This window comes from Rattus rattus, chromosome 1 (genome assembly GCF_011064425.1).
Source record: "Rattus rattus isolate New Zealand chromosome 1, Rrattus_CSIRO_v1, whole genome shotgun sequence".
NCBI lineage: Eukaryota > Metazoa > Chordata > Mammalia > Rodentia > Muridae > Rattus > Rattus rattus.
This window is the reverse complement of record NC_046154.1, coordinates 135,357,188-135,378,631: the sequence shown is the minus strand read 5'-3', so window position 1 is coordinate 135,378,631 and position 21,444 is coordinate 135,357,188. Positions and strand designations below refer to the sequence as shown.

Below are 21,444 nucleotides of genomic sequence, written 5' to 3'. Positions count from 1 at the left end.
GGAGATAGTAGACAACAAGTAACCTAGACTCTTCCTATAAAGAACATGTTTCCGTCATGGAAGGCCACTAGTAAAAGCATGGGCTAATAAATGATTGAGGTTTGAAAGACCCAAGGCCACAAAGTAAAGACTTGCTAGACTGATTAGCAGAAGCATCATGGAAAATGTGGTATTGAAGTTGAGGGCAAGAGAAGACTTGACCTTACAGACCCCAAATGCCCGAAGGGAAGGGAAGACAGCAGCTCAGAGGAGGCTGCTGTGTCCAGACCGGAGTGATTAAAGGGGCTGCGAATGGATACCATATGGGAGAGCAAAAGGAGCTGGGATTTATTCTCAGGGAAAGGGGATGGGGGCTGAATGACTGGGCATCAGTAGGGAACTGAGATTTAATGGCGCTCTTAATCTATGTGCTTTATTGTGTGAAATAGGCTTAATTACATTGGAAGGAGATGATTAGTATCATGGCAGCATTGTTTTGGGTCTGCTCTTGTCTATTTCTGAGCCATCTTGCTCAAGGACATAAATAAAGTATTCACCTATATCTTTCAAGTTTCCAGTGTCCTGAAGTTATGACATGACATACCTCTCCCTCTCCCTCCTCCTCCTCTCCCTCCTCCTCCTCCTCCCCCTCCTACCTCTCTCTCTCTCTCTCTCTCTCTCTCTCTCTCTCTCTCTCTCTCTCTCTCTCTCTCTCCTCCCTCTCTCTCTCTCTCTCTCTCTCTCTCTCTCTCTCTCTCTCTCTCTCTCTCTCCATCCTCTCTCCACCACCTAGGAATAACACCCACTCTGTTAGCCTCACATCTGCTTTCTTGGATCCTTGCCAGCCTCTCCCTGTCACGTCTCCAGAAGTCTGCACTTAGCCAGGTTCTGTTCTGTTCAGTGCCTGCATTTCTCCTGCATTCCTGGACTGATAGATCTCCCTAACTTGGGGTCATGACATAGTCTGCTACTGCACTGCACATGGTTTCTATTCCAGGACCCAATATGCACCAGCCCAGGCCTGCAGGACCCTGCTCCGTCTCAGACTCACTGGAAGGTGCTGAAAAACAAACATGGATAGGCAGGTTCCAGTGGAATGTTTCTTGGAGCTGTTCTCTAAAATTAGCTGCTTCTAACAGAACATAATCAAAAATAGAAACCCCACTGAACCCGAAAGGGGGCAACAGCACTCTTTATTCTTCATGTTACATGTATGACATGGAATGTAATCCACATGTCACTCAGTGTGGCCCCAGGCTTGAGTGAAATTGAAATCTACCCCAAATAAAACAGCCAAGGGTAATAGTGACTATTCTCACCTCTGAACTTCAAAATGGCCGTCCTAATGCATCCTTGAAATCCCCCCCACCCAATGATAACATATGCAGGAATGGTTCCCTGCTGCTGAGTGGTCAAGAGCCATTCTTCTCATTAAACATTTTTCTACAGGATCCTGTTGAACCTCATAACCCCTTGCTTTTGTAAGGCTGTGTCTCACTCCAAAGAAGTCCAATGCATTGCCTTCCTTTGGAACACGGTGATATTGACATCTAGGAATGCAACCCAGTAGTCTTCTGGGGCTTCTAGGTTTTTCTCTACCCTCAGTGGCTATCAAATCTGTCTTATCTTTAGAGCCATTGCTTCTGACTCTTTTCTAAGAAACTCTACACCAACTCTTATCCTTTTAACAGCCGAGAACAGTGCTGCCTTGCCTCAAACAAGGCTGTGTTCTGGAAGGCTGTCTGCTCTTTAGTATGCCACCCCTGACATCTAACCAGAATATTGTAGAATGGAGATTATGTTCAATGCTGAGATTTCCCCCACCTAGTCATTCTGGGTAGTGACAGAGCCACAACACTGTCCAGGCATTCCAGAATTGCTGGATGCTTCAGTGGGAGTACTGTGTGCAAACAGTTATAAGAAAGCCCCAGAATTTCTGATTTGAAGCAACTATTATATTTGTAACTTGGAAGGAAGTTATAAAGGAAGAAAAAAATTACTGCCAGGCCTCAGGTTAAAAGATAGTACTAGAGAAAAGAGAGTTTACATTGATTACACTTGATAACCCAAGACATGAGGATGTTTGAGCCCACGCAGGGCATGAGGCAGAGAAACGGGGTTATCCACATTGCATTTAAATGAGTGTGGAAGAAATAAGGGAGTATTTTTAAAGGGGAGTGATCAGATCATGGGTATTAAAGTTTGATGAAGTCTCAAAGTGTAAGATATAACAATCTCTTTTCATTGAAAAGCAAAAGCGAAGGTTGTGATAAAACAGCCAGAGGGGGTTCTGAGGTACCTTCAACATCTGTGTTTCCATGCCATTAAAGAAGCCATGTTAGAGGACTTCACAGAGGGCACCACCATCAATGTAGGAAAGCCTTGGTGGGGAAGAAACGGGGCAGATAAATCATCAGTCACAAAGAGTTAGCAAAGGAACCTGCGTTCAAATCCAGCTTAACACTTCCTGCACATTTGTCTTCGGGCAGTTACTTAGACGTTCTAAGGTTTAGCTTACTCCAGTAGTAAGCAGAGATCATGGGACCTTTTGAATAAACTTTCCAACATAAAATAAGGAAAGCTGGATAATTTAATGTGACAGTTGAGGACAATACGCTAAATGAAATAAGTCCGTGGCGTAAGGGCGGGGTCCTGGACTATTCCACTTAGAGTGTGTAAAATAGTCATGCCCATAGACTTAAAAAGGAGAACAGGGGTTGCTAGTATCTGGGAGGGAAAGAGAGATTGCTAACCCACAGGTATAAAAGTCCAACTAGGAAGATGAATTAACTATACCTGTAGGCACAGTAACGTTTTATCCGTTTAAAAAAAGAATGTGTGAAAAGGGAAGAATTGTTTTAAGTCTTCTTACCACCATAAAATAACTTTTAGTTCAAAATCAGCTGCATGGTTTAGGATGTTGAGCAAAGGATATTCTTAGTTAATACAAAGAATTCATAATCATACTTTAATATTATTAGTATTAATAATAATTATTTAATTATTATTAGTAAGTACGCACAGTAGTAGGAAATGAACCATTGTGTGGCTGAAAATATGGCTGAGTCAGAGTTTCAATTTGTTCGCAAAGTTACCTCTTTATAAAGATACTCTAGAGAAGACAAAAAGTAACTTATAGTACTTTTAATTTAATTATTTCAACTTAAATGTTTAAAATATTCAAATATCTTCTCTTAGCTCCATCCCATTAAAAGATTTAAATGTCCTAAACATAAACAAAAATACATGTGTCCTTGTTACCTTCTTAACTGAAGGAGGCTCTGTGGATCCTGTGAAGAAGACCATGAAGAGAGTGGGGTTGTTCTAGCTTGGGCAGTACTGAGTGGGTCTATTAAATACAGCTTAAGGATATATAGTTTTTCCATAGACGAAGAAATTCCTAGACATGAGTCTAAATCATTATGTTGAAAGCAATGTAGAAAACTTTAAAGCAATCGAAGTGGTTTCATTTCACCACATAGACCAGGATTTATATTCCCCAAATGAGTGTTGCACTCAAAGAAGTCACCTTGGGAGGCCAGAAACTCATTTTTTTATTGCTCTCAGGGTTTAAGAGATTTTTTTTTTGCAACTCCCGTTTAGAACTACAGTCAGGAAAAGTTTATGAGCCACTCTAGAAAATCAATCTTGTTACACTATTTTCACACATCATTCTTTTCTCCAAACATCACAAGATAGAACCCACAGCTTTGGCTTCGACTCACTATGAGCTAGCTCCACAAATTGAATTCACCATCAAAAGGCAAAAGAGTTGTGTGAGGATATGTAAAATGATGTCCTCCCAACTCTGAAGAGAATTCCAACAGAGCAGTTCCTAAACATCGCCTGTGACAGCAGCCATGCTGGATGAGAAGCCAGCTCAAATGCCAGCTCGGGAGAGAACATTTGGGTGTCTATATGGTGATAAGGAAAAGTAATTAGATAGTTGCTTGAAACCACACATCATATGTGTGATATTATTTTTTCTAATAAGGGATGCTATTGCTATAATGAAACACCACAACCAAAAGCAAATTGGAGAAGAAAGGTTTATTAGACTTGCATTTCCAGAGGCAGGAGCTGGTGCAGAGGTCACTGATGGCTGCTGCTCACTGACTTCTTCCACATGACTCAGTCAGCCTGCTTTCTCATATAACCCAGGACCACCAATCCACAGTGGTCCACGCCCTCCTACATAAATCATTAATTAAGAAAATGCCCTACAGGCTTGCAACAGCCCTGTCTTCTAGAGGCATTATCATAACTAGGTCTCCCTCTTCTCCAAGTACTCCAGCTTGTGTGAACTTGACAAAAAGCTAGATGGCACAAGAGGTGTGTGTGTGTGTGTGTGTGTGTGTGTGTGTGTGTGTGTGTGTGTGTGTCACAGTGAGTCCTGGGAAAAGGACAATCTCCGTCTGAGTTCCCACCTCTCACCTTGATGGAGACAGACTCTCCTCCTGTTCACTACTGTGTACGCTGGGCTATCTAATCCTGTAAGCATCTCAGATTCTCTTCTCTCTACCCAGTTCACTTTAGCTCAGCTGAGACGATAGATGCTTACCAACGCCATAGCCAAAGAGATTTCCTTTTTCCCCTAGGAAGTAGAATGTCAGCGCTTACAAAGGAAGTGAGAACACTGCTTTTAAAAAACATATAGGACGGAATGGTATTTAAACGAACTAATTAAGTTCGCTGTTGCTCTTATCAATAATAAAGAAATACAAAGCCCAGTTTCAATTAAAGGAGCTTCAATTAGAAAGGGAGCAATGTTTTCTTCTTGGAGAACGAGATAAACTTCCAGCATTTGTGCGGTGGAGAGCTATTGAGACAAATAGTGACTGTGAATTTACAAATGGGACAGATCATTTTATGACTGTTAACATAAAATTTGAAGCTCTGAGCCAAGATTGTGATTTAAAGATAATAAAATCTCATGCTTCAGGGTATAAGTTAATCACCTGCAAGAGTCAGGAAGGATTTGCTTCTCAGAAGTAACAATGTACAATGGAGGAGGTGCATAAATTTTGTTTAATTTTCAATGCATCAAGTATTGGTCAGTACTGAAAACAAGAACCAAATTAGATGGCCTATTAATTTGATTTGGTCCAGCAACTCTTATATGATTGCTTCCACTGAGTTTTATGTCTTATGTTTATACTTTGCTATTTTAAATAACAATTATTTTTGCCATCTTTCATTTTTATAGCACACATCATTGCCAGAATGGAGGCATTTATACACTCTGCAGCATCGTCTTCATTATACAAAGTAAATGAAAATGCTGTTCTCTTGGACGGTCATCAACTTGCTTAATAAGAACTTTCTTAAGGCGTTTAGTGTTATACCCTTTGTGCATTTTGCACATATCAAAGGAAGTCTCCACCATAAGGCCCAAAAGGTCTCAGCTGCCACTAGATTTCCCTTTTCCCTAAAGAAGATGTCATCCAGATCCTGTGGTTCAAACACAAGAGGAAAGAGAGCATAGTTAGAAACCAACAGTAAATAACAAATCAGACGTGACTTGTGGTAGAGTTCTTACCTAGCATGCGTGAGATCTTGTGTCCAATTCCCAGAACTGAAAAAAGAAAATTAAAGAACACATCTTGCCTCTAAAAGTGTCAAAATCTTTTATTGACTTTCAATTTACATTAATAGCACCATGTTCGTCAGATGATCAACATGTGACCCTGCAAAATGGAAAGGTTGAAGAAAGTCCTCTAAGCCGGGCCTTGGGACTTTTGTTGCATAGTCTATGAGTCGGAGGGAAGCATTATTTCCTTGTGTGGCATAACTCCCTTTAACCTCCCCAACACACATACACGCATACACACTTATATGTACATATTATATATATATATTTTAAGTAAGCTTATAAAATAATGTGTCCCCATTTTTCAAGTGTATTTGGTGGTATTTCTCCTCCTCCCACTTCTTCTGCAATACCATTCTTCCCTTCCCTTCATAGTTTTGTCCAACTCACCCCATTTTTCTTTCCTTCCTCTCATAACACCTGTGTCCTATTAGCCCCCTCTTTAGAGATCCCCACCCACATTCCCATGGTACCTTTGCTTCCCTGGTCTCTGAGATTGCATCTGGTCAGGTACCCAAATGTGAGACTCGGAGCTGGGAGTCTCACATAGTAAAGCCACGTATGCAGTGTTTATCCTTCTGGGTATTGGGTCACCTCACTTCATGTAATACTGCCCATTTTCATCCATTTATATGAAATTTTCATGATTTCATTTTCCTTTATAGCTGAATAGTATTCCGCAGTGCACACGTGCCACATTTATATCACTTACGCATCACTTGAAGGACATTTAAATCGTTTCCGGTTCCTAGATGCTGTAATGGGAATGGCTGAGCACGTATCTTGCAGCAGGATGGCAAGGCCTCTGAGCCTATGCCAAGCCTTGCTATCTCTGAGCCATTAAATGGATCTCTTTTTAGCATTTTGAGAAATTATGGGAATTGCACCAGCTTGCAATCCCACCAACTTGGATCCTCACCCACTATTCTTCTTCCCCTGAGTCCTCACTACCACCCTTGTCAGCTGAGTTCTTGACCTTAGCCATCTGACTGGCAAAAGATGAAATCTCCAAGTGATTTTCGTTTGGACTTCCCTGATGGTTAAGAATGCTGGACACTTTTTTTTTTTTTTTTTGGTTCTTTTTTTCGGAGCTGGGGACCGAACCCAGGGCCTTGCGCTTCCTAGGCAAGCGCTCTACCACTAAGCTAAATCCCCAACCCCGCTGGACACATTTTAAAAGATATTCCCACCACTTTTATCCTTCCTTTTGAGGACTCTCTTCATATCCATACCTACAAACCACAACCGTCAGACTGACAGCATAGCCCTCGTGCTACAATAAAGGCACTTATGTTTGAGAGGTTACCAACAGCTGCCTAATTAAACGTAAAGCATGATCAATAGGATAAGAGATCGTCCCTGGTACTCCAAACACAGGCAACTACCTGTATCTAACAAGTCACAGATCTTAAAGGAGAATCAGCCTCTGCCATTTTCCCACATCAGCATAGTTTCCAACTGTATTTTAAATACTTATACCCACAGAAAGATGTAGCCTGCACTCCTCATTAAAGAAACCACTTTTGAAGGAGACAGAAGCAATCACAGAGATCCACAACTAGTCAAACATCAGAGAATGTCGCTGTGGCGTGCCCGGCCCTGATTGCTACATCTGCAGCACAGCCCTGATGCACAAGGGAAGATGGGTGGTAAGACTGTAAGAGAAGGGGGCCAGGACCAGAGGTCAGGCTGTGGTGACACATGCCTTCAATCTCAGTCCTCAGGAGGCAGAGGCAGATCTCTGACTTAGAAGCCAGCCTGGTCTGCAGGGGGAGTTCCAGGACAGTCAGAGCCACACAGAGAAATCTTGTCTTGAAAAACAAAAGAATAAGAAGAAGCACAAGAGGAAGAGGAGGAGTGCCTTCTCTATAGCCACAACACAGATGCTGAAGCCATAGATTCTCAACAATATAGCTACCTAAACAAGACCTACACAGTCGTGTTAGGTAACTTGCCAACATAGAAGGGAAATTTCACAAAACTAGAAGAAGAGCTGTAGGCACCAATGTCTGCTAAGAGAGCTGAGAAAGGAAGAGAGTCATTTCTCCAGGGACAAGCCACCTGATAGGCTTTCCAATTCCAAGTGGCCAACCCTAAACACTAAAAGGGCTCATTTGAGTATGTGTGTCTACATATGTATATGTGTACGTGTGTACGTGTGTTGTGTGTATGATGAATATACAGCTTTCTAAAATTCTCCCTGTTAAAAATTCTGTTAATTCTTTGACCTTTGCCTTAAATTATGAACTGTTTCACACAAAGACTTAAATGAAGAGGCAAAACAATCTAATTAGAAGTTTTCTTTCATTGAAAGCGTCCTCAGGAACTACATTTCATAAACTCTTTCTGTCTGCAGACCCTTTTATAAATTCTTGTTGAACAATTTTTGGCGATTTAAGGTTGCTGTAGAATACAGGGAATAGAAATTTGTATTCTAATTCTACTCATGAAATGGTCTTGGGAAGTGAAGGGTGGTTGGGAAGTGGCCTCCAAGGGTATTGTATACCTTTCTGTCATTCTGTGAATAGAAAATTTAACCTCTCTGAGTCCAGATTTTTATGGTTTGCGGAGAAAGGTATGAGTGTATGAGTGTCTGTGAGTATATGACTGTGTGTAAGTGTATGAGTGTATGTGTATGAGTGTGTGAGTGTATGAGTGTGTGTATGAATGTGTGTAGGAGTATATATATGTATATGTATGTGTATACATATGTATGAATGTATGAGTGTGTTGCTTCATATGAATGTCATAGGAGTTTGGTATATATGAATGTGAGTGTATGAGAATGTAAGTGTATGAGTAGTATATATGTGTATGTGTGTGTATATGTGTTTATGTGTGTGTGAGTATATGAGTGTGTGAATGTATGAGTGTGAGTATATGAGTGTATGCATGGGTGTGTGTATGAATCTGTGTGTGTGTGTTTTTTGTGTGTGTGTGTGTGTGTGTGTGTGTGTGTGTGCATCTGCAGCTCACAGTGCTTCAGACTGGCCTATGCAGCTGTCTAGCTTGAGCTCCTCCAAGTGACATTCTCTGTGTTTGAACCTGTTGTAGATCTCTATAAGACTGTGTCCTTATTTCATCATGACATCCTCATTTATCCATTCATATTAGCACAGTGATTAATGTTGTGATTGTGCAGGCCTTGTTTAGGTAGCCATACTGTTGAGCTTCCACAGTTTTAGCATCTGCATTGTCTAAAAGGTACTACCCTGGTTCAGGTGTCCTGGTCCCCTTCTCTTACAATCTTTCTACCTTCTCATCGGTGATATTTCCTTGTATATAGGGATTGTATTACAGATATAGAAATCAGGGACAGGCACCCCACCATGACATTCTCTGCATTTTGACCCGTTGTGGATCTATGTAATAGTCTATTTCCTTATTTTCTCATGACATTTTCACAAATGCACACATTTGGTATATTTTCTAAGAGGTCATATATATCTTTCCTATAAGACAGTAATAAGAGATTAGGAATCACAACCACAAAGGGCAAAGTCAGGGAATCCAACAGACACAGACACACACACACACACACACACACACACACACACACACGAGCATCATTTTTACTGTGAGTCGTTTACTTTGTCTGTATCCCTGGGAATGCCTACCCTCCATTGCCTGTAGTGCTTGAGACTAGCCTATGATAATGAAGCTGGCTTATGCTGACTTCCCATACATAGTGCAGGCTATGGATAGAGAGTAGCATTGCCCAAGCAGGAGGGACATCATAGACCTCATAGACATACCAGGCCTGCATTGCTGAAAGAGGGTCATCCCTGGCTCTTGGTGATAGTCAGAGCTTAAGCACAGAGCCGACTTGTGAACCAAAGAGGCACATCCAGGTCACATGTAAAAGCTTATGTGAATCCCCAAGACAGGCTTGGCAAAGGGGTTTTCTTCTCCAGAACCACAATTCATCCTTCCCCTCCACTTGATTCACATACTACCCTGTTCCATCAGTCTCTTCTCTCAGGAAATGAAGAGCTGGGTTCTTCCCTAGGAGGTGATGCCACAGGGTTAGTCTTTGATTCCTCTCATCTCCCACTGACATGCCTGGTTTTTAAGTCAGTTAAAAAGTTATCAGGTGTGGAAAAATTAGGTCGAGATTATATTAATTTATGATAGAGTCCGAAATATCAAAGAGAGAGTATTTTTATCCACTTCATTAGTGAGGACAATTTATCACCAACTCCTTTTTTTTAAAAAAAAATCAAGATGTGCTCTGCAGTTTCTTTGAAGACATATTAATATGATTTTCCATGACTTTTGGAAGGTATTTGAGACTTCTTCCATGGCCATTGCTATCAACCAGCTTTGTTTTCTGTGGAGAAATATCTAGGGCCAAGGCACCATGACAACACAGAGTAGAAACACATGTGGTCAGTAGGAGAGCTGAACTGAATTACTTTGAGTGGCATAGCTTACAGTGATAAAGGTCTCCTCCTTCGTCTTTCTATCTTTCCTTGGATAACCAAAATAGTCACAGCAAAGCATTTCAGCAAAGGAAAAGGAATGAAATGTCAAGACAGCTTGCTTTGGATGTCATAAAGGAGTGAGTTAGAAACTCTATGATGTATATGTTATGTTAAAATAATGATGGGACAATCCATGGATAAGAGACACGAATAGTCATGGGAGTTGATTCTCATGAAAGCCCTTGAGAAAATTCACAAACATCCTGAGAATAGCATCATGCTCAGACACCCGTCTCCTAATGCCACTCTTCTTTGTTCCCTCTGCAGAGCTACAATGACCCTGTGGATGTTAAGACATCTCAGCCACCCCAGCTGGTCAACTCCAAGCCGTCAGTGTTCCATGGGCCCAGCCAGGCCCACTCAGCTCTGTACCTAAGTTCTCACTATCACCAACAACCAGGAATGACTCCTCAGCTCACCGCCATGCATCCGAGCCTCCCCAGAAACATAGCACCTAAGCCCAATAACCAAATGCCAGTGACTGTCTCCATAGCCAACATGGCTGTGTCCCCACCACCGCCCCTCCAGATCAGCCCACCTCTTCATCAGCATCTCAGCATGCAGCAGCATCAGCCACTTGTGCAGCAGCCTCTTGCGAGTCAGCTCCCCATGCAGGTCCAGACTGCCTTACACTCGCCCACCATGCAGCAAGTAAGTCTGTTCATGGGTTCTGTGCATGCTAGGGGAGGGAGGTGCCGGAGATCAAGCAATGGCTGGAGGGGGTGGTTAGTCTTTTAGAATGGAGACCTTAGATATTTGACAAACTTACATCTGGAAAATATAATTTACGAGGGGTAAGTTGTCAAAATTGGGCACTGACGGCCCTTCCTCTCAAAGCACTGCTTTCATTCACAAGATATCAGCTTGATGCTCCCTTGCTGGTGGCCTCTTTGTTTCTGGTTTGTTTCTTCAGTGCAAACGTGTGCTAAAATGCCATATGTCGCATAGATCTTGATGAAACAGGGTCTGTGATTTCTTTCTAATGTCATTAGGAGATGAGGCTTTCTTGACTAGGGTGACCCTTGAGTTCGATAATTGAGACAAAATGAGATCAGATTGAATTCCAAATTTAGTCGAGTCTTAGAAACAGTGAGAGCCAAACAGCAACTAGTGCTTCATTTAGGAATGTAGACAAGGAGCTTGGAATGAGTATCCTCCCAATGTGTAACATGCCCTGGCTGGAGTCCCTCGCATGGCAAATGCAAGGGTGTGTTTGTGGGAAGGGAGGTTATCCGTCTTCTGCATAAATAAGAAAACATGAGATATTTCTGGGCAATTTTGTGTAGTTTTATTTGAAATCAAATTTTCTTTTCAGATTTTAATTTATTTTATTTTAAGGTTTTGATGTTCTTTTGTAACTTGAGAATTAGGAACATACTCTCCAAACTCGGTAGAACATAAACTATTCTCTTAGCCCAAAAGCTCACTTTGAAAAATAGGCCAAGGTTAAAAACTACAAATCAGAGCAAACTCAGCCACTGCCTTTATCATTCAATTATGCTTTTCCCAGAGTTGTGGGAAAATACATAAGCACAGCTTCTTGCAAAAATTCATATCTAGCTGTTTGTACACAGAATGCGTGCTTACCCTCAGAAAAACAGGGGACGGAGAAGCAGAAGGGCGAACCATGTCTAGGCAGTCTAAAATGCATTTTACTATGGTTATTATAGGCAAGGTTTCTGAAAACTGACTACAGCAAACCCTTATATTTAAATTCTTGGAGACGTTGCAGGGCTGGTGTTAGTCTTGTCCTTGTTTGATGAATGAAGAAACTGAGGCTTTGAAGGTTAGATTAATAAGCTCACAAGGTGAGAGCCGAAATTCAAATCCAGATCCAATCAGAACTCAAACGCGTCATCCCTTAGTGCTTAGTGTCTGCCTCTCAGCCTCAAGCTTTCTTGTAGATTATTAGCAGATTTGGAACAGAAAGCCTGTGTCTTCTAAGACTAAATGCTTTTAAATGTTAGTTTCTTCTCAAACAAATCTTTTATGAAAAACAAGGGAATGCATCAACTCACTATCGTCCTTGGTTCCTAAATCAAATATATTAATATATTAATAGCTAACTGTCTTACCTACAAACCACAACCAGTTGCTGAAGTTGACTCACTAGAGGGAAGACCAAGGCAGTAACAGTTTCCCTCCAGCCAGGTCTCCAAATGCATTTATGACAAAGAGATATTCATGGGTAGCATCTTCAGCCTTTGTCTCAGACATCATTCACAAGGAAATGGACAACATTGAGTGCCTTCTTATTCTAGGGAATCAATGGTGTTTGCATGGTGAGTAAGCAGTTTGAGGACTGTCACTTACACTGGGGTGGGTTGACACCTGCTTACAGGTACTAGGGCTCTACGTCATGTGGTAATCGCTATGCTCTTATTCATCCCAAGAAAAAAAGTACAAAGATACAATCTTGTCCCCCAGCAGAGGGACTAATATGTCCAGACAGGGGACCCTTTCCTAATCTGTCCATTCTTTCCTGTATTAATATCCTGAATAACATAAAAGTCACACCCAGCCCCGAAAAAAAGAACCAAAAAAAAAAAAAAAGTCACCATGAATAGTTTTCAACTCTTTCAGAATTACAGAAGGCTACTTGTACAAACTCAAAAGGTTTATTCCAACATACAAAAGTCTTAACATAGGGAGAAAAGGAATAACTTATTGTTTTGAACAAGATATTTTTTAGACAGTAAGTCAGCTGTAAGAGTATACCTCTGTTGATCTGTGGACTATGCCATCCGATGGAAAATTTGGTAAGGTTCAGTGCATTCAGAAATCCCAGTATTCTCATACCTGAGGACAGTAGGAGTTTCCTTACTCCCGACCAGGTTCCTGTCCTGAGACACATGACCACACTACACCATAGAGAGGACTGTGAGAATCAGTCACATAGGAGTAGTGCTTGAAGCTCCTCCAGAGGCAGATGAGGCATCCCAAACATCTCAGACCAAGCCAATAGAAAGCATCTGCCTTTAGACCCTGACCCACCCCACAATATATGTAAGACCCTGACCGCAAGGAATAAAAGGCACACGTGAGTTATTTCATCAAAGACTGAGAGTGTCTGTCATATCAAGCTATAACACTTTGAGCAAGAGAGTTCTCTCCCAAAGCTTTTGAAGCTGGAAGCTACTTGAAACTACTGTGATCACTTTCTACTCAATGGCACTGACCTTGGCTCCCCACTGGCCCACAGCAGTGTAAAATCCTGCTCCACCACACTGACTCCAGAGCACCAGCAGCTGCAGAAGAGACCCCAGCAGCTTGCCTAGCTAGGATTCCTCCTCCCAGCTCATGTCCTCAGATAGCAATTGGCATCCAACGTGGGGCATTAACCCATGACCCTGAGATTAACAGTCTCATGCTCTACCCACAGTTATTCCAAAGAGAACTCTCTTGCTCAAAGTGTTATAGCTTGATATGACAGACACTCTCAGTCTTTGATGAAATAACTCACGTGTGCCTTTTATTCCTTGTGGACAGGGTCTTACATATATTGTGGGGTGGGTCAGGGTCTAAAGGCAGATGCTTTCTGTTGGCTTGGTCTGAGATGTTTGGGATGCCTCATCCCTTTAAAAGATAAAAAAGGGGTTGGGGATTTGGCTCAGTGGTAGAGCGCTTGCCTAGGAAGCGCAAGGTCCTGGGTTGATTCCCCAGCCCCAAAAAAAAAAAAAAAAAAAAAAAAAAAAAAAAAAAAAAAAAGGAGGAGTTATGGGGCAAGTGGTACCATGTGACCAGACAAAAACAGGGAAGACTGAATGGATTTAGAAACCCCAGTATTCTCGTATCTGAGACCAGCAGGTATGTCATCAGTTCCCGAATGGTGCCTGTCCTAGAGTGGTACATTACCACAGTACCCCACATGAAGAGCATGACCATTAATCAGCTAGCACAGAATTCTCCATCAAGATGGGCCAACCCCGAGGGTTTAGCCAATAAGCTTGCCTTCCTGGACATTCCCTCCTGCAGAAGGCATTTAATTCCTAGTCCAGCCTGAGTAAGGCATATGAACCCATTTTCCATGGTGACTCATAAACAAACAGGATGGACAAGCAAGGACAATCTCATTGAGAACTGCAGTGCCTTAGTCATAGAGCCAAGCCAAAGTCTCCACAGAAGGCGCCTACGCCATCCGCATTCCCTGACACTTGCCGCTAAGCAAACCCAGTTCCTCCTCCCCCGGCCCTGACTCTTCATTGCGCCTGCTCGGACTCCTCACGCTTCCCAGCAGTGTCGGGGTATCCAGGAGTTATCTCACCCAGGTTGGGGCCCCCATCTTAGGCTTTGTTCTTCCACCCCTAAGTGATGCGTCAGAACATCTCATGAGCCCCACACCCAGAGCTGCATACGGTGAAATGCAGCCTAAGCGCCTCCCGATTCTTCAGCCCAGCAGAGTTCTCACACCCCACTGGCAAGGCAGGTTATAGACCCACATATCTCAACGGGTGACTGGGGCTAGAACTCATAATAAACGGTAATGACCGGAACTCACAATGAAGGAAAACAGTTACAAAAATGACGTCAGCTTAAAATGACTTTCGGCAGTTCCTTGACCACGTGAACTATTAGTCTAATAACCATGGAATACTAAAGCTCTGAGAAGTTAAATGATAGTAGTACGTTCTACTATTTGGAAGAATTGTAGATTTGGCTGTAGGCTCAGTTCCTTGGAAATTCAAGAGCAGTTGCTATAATAAAAAATAATGTGTGTCCTAATATGTGTCAGGCACTGCCTGGACTCGGAAACTTAAGTGATGTAGGGGTCCAGGGGAAAAAGAGCTTGCTCCCTGGAGTTGGAACATGGGAAGCGATAACAATCAGGCTAACAAGATAATGGAGGGAAATCCTATGGCAATGACTCGGGAAGACACCGTTCATGGAGGAAGGGCAAAGAGCACTCTCATAGCTCCCCTCGAGGGCTCAGGAGCCAGGGATGAAAGCTTTAAACCCTGGGAAATAGGAAAGGTGTACAAACATTCCAACAAAGACCAGTAAGCAGAAAGACAGATTCTAGGAGATGAAAATCACAGGGAGACTATATGAGTCAAGAGCAGGTAGACAGGGCAAGGAGCCTGCAGATTACAGAGACGAGAAGCTCTTGTTAGCTGACCGTCCTACAGCGAGACGGAACAGTCGGCACCCACTGATTGTATGTAGCATACTCTCAGCAGCCTGTGGGGTCCTCTGTTCATGCCATCAAGGAGATTTCAGCATGTAGATTCAAGTTGACCTGTGATTCATCACCCAATCCATCTTCATCCTGTAGCTATTTGCCTCCTAATATGTTGACCACATTCCTATCTAAGTACAAAAAGAGAAACAAAATAAAAAATAATGGCTACTGTACTTTTTAAAAGTGGTCTCACATTTCAGTATTACTTTAGATACTCTATTATCCCTTTGAAAGGGAATTTTTCCTTCCCAGCAACCACATGGTGGCTCACAACCATGGTTAATGGCATCCGATGCCCTCTTCTGGTGTGCTTGACTGAAGAAAGCAAGTGTCCTCACATAAAATAAATAAATAAATTTAAAAAAAAAGAAAATGAATTTTTCCAACAAAAAAATGGTTGTTAATGTACCAGGAATAATAGTCTCATTATTTTCTTGAAGAATATCTTATTATACATTGAGTTCATGGACCTACCTTTTTTTTGTTATTGTTTCAGTTTTCTTTCTGTCTCTCAATGCACTTTTATTGTTGAATGAGGTCAAGGGAAAAAATCATTAATATCTGTCAACTTCCTTTATAACCTTAAGGAAAAAAATCTTTGTATGATACCACAGACAGATTTTCAATTTCCTTGTGTAATAAACAGCTGCTTTAGGATTTGGGTGTAATTTTAAGGTTTTCTTTTTTTTTTTTAAATCACATTGAGATTGATGAATAAATCAGCCATAAAGACAAAACATTGATGCCTGTTGAAAATACCTCTCCAGACAGACAGGAAATGAAATTAGTTTGCAGTCGCGTGTGGTTCTGAGGATCACTGTTTCGTGGTGCTACGGGCTTTCTCAGACTTGCTATGTAGCAAAACAAAACAGTGAGGGCTACAGAAATCTAATTAAAGAGCAAATGTCCCTTCTGACATCAAATTAATCTTTATCATGTTTCCTATTTTTATTTCAATCTGGCACCAGAAAATAAAATTTAAAATTCCAGGCATGCTACTAAACAGTTGGTGATTTTTCTCCTGGGCATCAAAATGCAAAGTATTCAGTCTCGTTTAATTAGACTGCTAAGCAAACATGTTTCCAAAAATTTATACCATCATTGTTGTTTCCTGCTTACATCCATAATAGACGTGTACTCAGCTGTAGTGTTGACCTCAGAGTCTTCTTATACAGTGTTCTGAGGAATGTTTCCATTTCTATGTTGAAAGTAAAATAATATTAAATGCTATTACTTCAGTCTATACCTGTATTTTTCTTGGTCCTTGGTTGTCTGGGAAGAAGTGATTTATTCAGATGTAGATTTTGGAGGTAGCCTAATTTTCTATATCGGAAGTTTCTAGATAGCACATAATTTTGTTTTAACGTAATAGTTTAAAATAAAATGCTTTTCCTGATATTCTGACTCAACCTGCAGAACAATTTCCACTGTTTGTTTTGTTTTCCCATGTGTCTGTACCTTCAACTAACCCAGGATGATTCTAATTATTATTTGTTTTGATCCTTGTTTGCTTTTAAGTTAGTCGTGTCCAATAAATAAATAAATAAATAAATAAATAAATAAATAAATAAATAAATCCATCCATCCAACGGAGAACTTCACAGTAAAGAGATAAATAATTCTTGCAACTTACGCAGTCCTATTTGCCTTTCTTACTGTAGCATCAAATTGTCTTCCTACTTGATCTATCGAGCCACTGTTGTAGACTAGGTCCTGAGACTACCCAGCAAGCACTGGAAACAGCAATCGCAGCCTGGGATGGGCTCAAGGGTGAAAGAAACCAATACAGGGTCTCTCTTCCTTCTGCTCTCTACCAACTCTCACACTGGACCTTAGGACAGATACGGAGAAGGTGGGCAGCAGGTCAGAACCAGAGGCAATGAAGATCTCTCACTTAGATCAGTGAAGCTCCTTCCATACTGGGAATCCACAAGGCCCTGAAGAAAGGTTCCATCTGGGCAGGAAAGGCAGTGATGGCTGCCTTCCCTCAGGAAGATGCCTTCCTTCCGCATGCCACAGGGGCCTCCTCCAAGGCAGTTGTTCTGTAGAAAATCTATTGCTTTAAGAGTGTGTTGGGTCAACAACCAGTACTACTGAACTCTGGACTTCTGGTGACTTGTTACCCATCACCCTGAGTTTTGTCTCTCTCCGCAGTTTCTCCGCAGTGGGAGTAGACATGGACAAAGCTCTACAGTCTTTATCAGTGGAATGGTACATCAGTAGATCTCTAGAAGGAAGACTGATAGCAGATGTGGTCTTCAAATCAGTGTATGAGGGACCACATGAGTAAAAGTCTGAGGAAATATCTCATTTAAAAATCAACCCTCCCACCATCCTGCTTAGTTTAAGGAATATGTCGATGAGATGTCACCTTCCAAAGCTACTTGAAACTAAATTGTGCATGGTGCATTTTTAATCTTGATTCCTTGGGTGTTAAAAACCATGGCTAGCATCTGCTGCAGAGACAACCATGAGATTAATTAAGTTTCTTTCTGTGGTCACTTCCAGCAAAGCCTGCCTATGCTGCTCTTGAATTCACCTGCTAAGCTAAAAATGAATTGTGTATAATGCTTTCTGTTTACCAGATATAGTTACATACTTCAGAGATTCTGTCCTTGAATTTTTAATAGCTTTACTGGGATTAAAAGTCAACACTTCACCACCAGTGAATTAAAAGCATCTTCCTGAAGTCTGAGTATTGTTTGCCAGCTAAGAGACTTTTCAATTAAAAATATTTGCTGTCTTTACATGTTTTATTCCCTGTATTTTCCGATGGTAAGCTGTTTTCTGTCTCTGTAGTAGTCCAACAACTGATTTGAAAAAAAAAAAAAAAAAAGTCTGGTTGAAATTTTTAGCTGATAGAGAAATACAAATAAAGAAAGAGAAGAAGCAGATGGTCCCATTGTGACTGAATGAAGAAAAGGGTTTTGAGTAACAATGTGTGAATAGGTACAGCCTAATAAAACACTCAGCCACCTGCTGCCTGAATCCTTCAGGAAGGCTCTGTTGCTTATTCTGGGGATTAACCATTAATGTATCTTTAGGTTGATAGAAAACATCCACTGTGAGGGGCTTGAGGTCATTCTCCCTTTGCTCAGACTGAGTTGGCTTTTCTATATTTTTAAATTGTTTCCCAACTCAATTTATCTGTCCATGGGTGTGATGAAAGGGCTTTTGACACCTGGTTAAACGAAGGAAAGGTAAGAATAATGAGATGATGGGTGTTTCTTTTTTTTTTTTTTTACTTTAAGTCAAGGAGCCCCTTCCACTGGTTCCTGCAAAAGGTGAGGTGGCCTCGCTTATTTTCAGGCGTGGATAACTATGCCTCAGATTTTTTCTTTTAAAAGGTACCACCTTTTCTCAAACGTACCTTTCCTTTTTCCTCAGGGATTTACTCTCCAACCCGACTATCAGACTATTATCAACCCTACATCTACAGCCGCACAAGTTGTCACCCAAGCGATGGAGTACGTGCGTTCTGGGTGCAGAAATCCTCCCCCACAGCCGGTGGACTGGAGTACCGACTACTGCAGTAGTGGGTAAGCAGCCGGCCATCGCCACCTGGTGGTGGAGCGTCTCATGGCATGGGTCTCAGGTTGGGAGAGGGTCTCAGGTCCAGGAAGGCTTCAGAAAAGTAACAACAACAAAAGTAGCGCCATCATCTTCTAGCCTTTCCCAAAACAAATGCCTTCGCGTTTCTCTTTGCTAGGGATTTAGGTCACTGTGCACTTTCTAGCTAGCGCAAATAATACTATCTTCACCGCCCAGACTTCCACTGCCACGCCCACCAACTGTGACCCCGATTTTCTTCTAACAGTGTTTTCTCTCCACACAGGGGCATGCAGAGGGACAAAGCGCTGTACCTCACCTGAAAATCTCAACACCTCTCCTTTCCACTGAGGAATTCAGGGAAACCTTTTCACCACGGATTGCTTTGGCCGCTCAAAGCAGTTCTTCATTTTATTAGAAAATACAAGTTGCTAAGCACTTAGGACCATGTGAGCTTGTGGGTCACCCACGCTGGAAGAAATAGTCATGCTTCTTTATTATTTTTTTAATCTTTTATGGACATTGTCCCTCTTCCCTGAAGGAAGTATGGACCATTCTGATTTCTGTTGGTTTTGCTGTGAAGTGCTGCCGCTCTAGTAACTGCCTTAGCAACGGTAGATGTCTGGGGTAAAACGGTCCTGGGTTTTCCATTGGTTTTCATAATGGGTGTTTATATGAAACTACTAAAGACTTTTTAAATGGCTTGATGTAGCAGTCATAGCAAGTTTGTAAATAGCATCTATGTTACACTCTCCTAGAGTATAAAATGTGAATGTTTTTGTAGCTAAATTGTAATTTGAAACTGGCTCACCCCAGTTTGTTGATTTCAGAGGGGTTAAATTGGCAAACATTCATATTTTTACTTCATTTTTAAAAAGAAAAAAACAACTGACTGATAGTTCTATATTTTCAAAAGACTTGGAAACTATTCCCAAATCATTTTAATTTAAAAACAAATTGGCTTTGTCTTACTGATCAGACAAAAGGAAGCTCGTGTGGAGGGAAGCGCAAACACATTTATTTTGTATTGCAGGAAAAAAGATTCTTTTTTGTATCACTTTTGTGTAATGGTTAGTAAACGTCATCTAAGTCCTTTTATGTATAAAACTGCCAAATGCTCGCCTGGTATCTTAGCTGCAGAAACAGGTCAAACAGCGCTAAGTGATCACCGTTACCTGTGGCTCTGTATTACTGTTCCCTCATCCGTGTCTGTATTTAATCGTTTTCTTCTCTTTTTTTTTAATGAAACTTGTTTCGCTTATTTATGAAATAATAAATATAGGTGTTTGTAAGTAAATTTGTTAGTATTTGAAAGAGGTTTCGTTGATGCTTTAATTTTTGCTGGCAAAAAAGAAAAAAAATCCATGCTTGGTGTGAATATTTAGTTTTTACAGTGACATGAATAAAACCAAATCTGCTTTTCATTTAGTAGCAAAATAGAGTGACGAATCTGTATTTTTGCATATCTTTTGTTGACATAAATGAAAAATAATTCTACTTAGCCATCTTCTTCTCTTGAACAATACAACAGAAAATTGCCCTGGAGATCTCACACTTGCCAAGCCTAAGCAAACACCAGTGCATCCCGCTCCTAAAAAGATACGAAGAGCTATTTTTCACTTCTCCATTCCAAAACACTTAACCACCACCACCACACCACACACACCTGCTAAAAAACAAATTCAAGTTGAGTCACTCAAAATTCCTGAAGCCGCATGCTTCTCATAGCATGCAGAAAACATTTAAGAATTGACCAAGGGTTCAGGAAGAGGTCAAGAAGGATATCATGTCGAGGATCAATCTAGAAATGAAGGGCTAGTAACCAGATCAGCTACAGAAATAGGAAAAACATGGAAACCGGAAGCAGTTGCTAGAAACTGTGAAATCTGCTTTCCCTCTCCCCTCTACTCTCTTCTTCCTCTTTTACTCATCCTGAGTCCCCATTAGAGATTTGCCTGAAGGGGTTTGCGTAGTTCTGATAGCAGAAGGGAAGGGTGAGCAAATGTCTCCCTTCCACGGGCTTCTGTCACATAAATTCATCCGGCTGGACATGAAGAGAATGATTGTTTTGCGGAATGAAATAACCTCAACAATTTAAATACGAATATATCATGTAATCCAGTCAAAATTAAAAAGACAAAAGTCTTGCTTGCTTTGGATTGGTTTTTCAGACACTGTGCGAGTTGAATCACTTGGCATGGAATGACTAATAAATAATGCACATTCAGTGTTATTATTAAAATGGCCGGGGTCGAGAGCTCAAATTTTCCTGTCTTGATACTGTATAAGAATTCGTGTGATTAACTTCCCAGTTTATTGTTTGGCTGTTTAGTATTTTAGAAATATACCAGCATTACTAATTAACTAATGCCTTTTATTATTGTATTATGATAAAATATTACTTTCTCCTACATTAAGTCTAAACTGAGAAGAGTCCGACCAGCTAAGATAAGAGGGGTATCAGGAGATTGTCTGCAGCTTTTCCCGGCAGACGAAAAGAAAAAAAATACATCAAATGTGAAATAAATTATCAATTAAACTCTCACTGTACATGACTGTATTCTACTCAGACTTGAAAGGACATTCCCAGTGAAATGAGGAATCTCACGTAAACCTCAGGCCAGAGGTGACAGAGTGCAAGACGCATGAACAGCTGTGATGGC

General features: G+C 41.2%; 1 protein-coding gene across 1 annotated transcript in view; it reads left to right on the top strand.

Moving 5' to 3' along the window:
- Tox (thymocyte selection associated high mobility group box) overlaps positions 1-21,014 on the top strand; it is a 151,086-nt gene extending 130,072 nt beyond the window's left edge. Inside the window, exons 6-8 of the mRNA XM_032906160.1 lie at positions 10,321-10,704; positions 18,620-18,771; positions 19,068-21,014. Of these exons, the coding sequence (XP_032762051.1) occupies positions 10,321-10,704; positions 18,620-18,771; positions 19,068-19,104 (573 nt within the window). The 3' untranslated portion in view covers positions 19,105-21,014. The remainder of the gene's footprint in view (positions 1-10,320; positions 10,705-18,619; positions 18,772-19,067) is intronic.
- Positions 21,015-21,444: the final 430 nt, after the last annotated feature.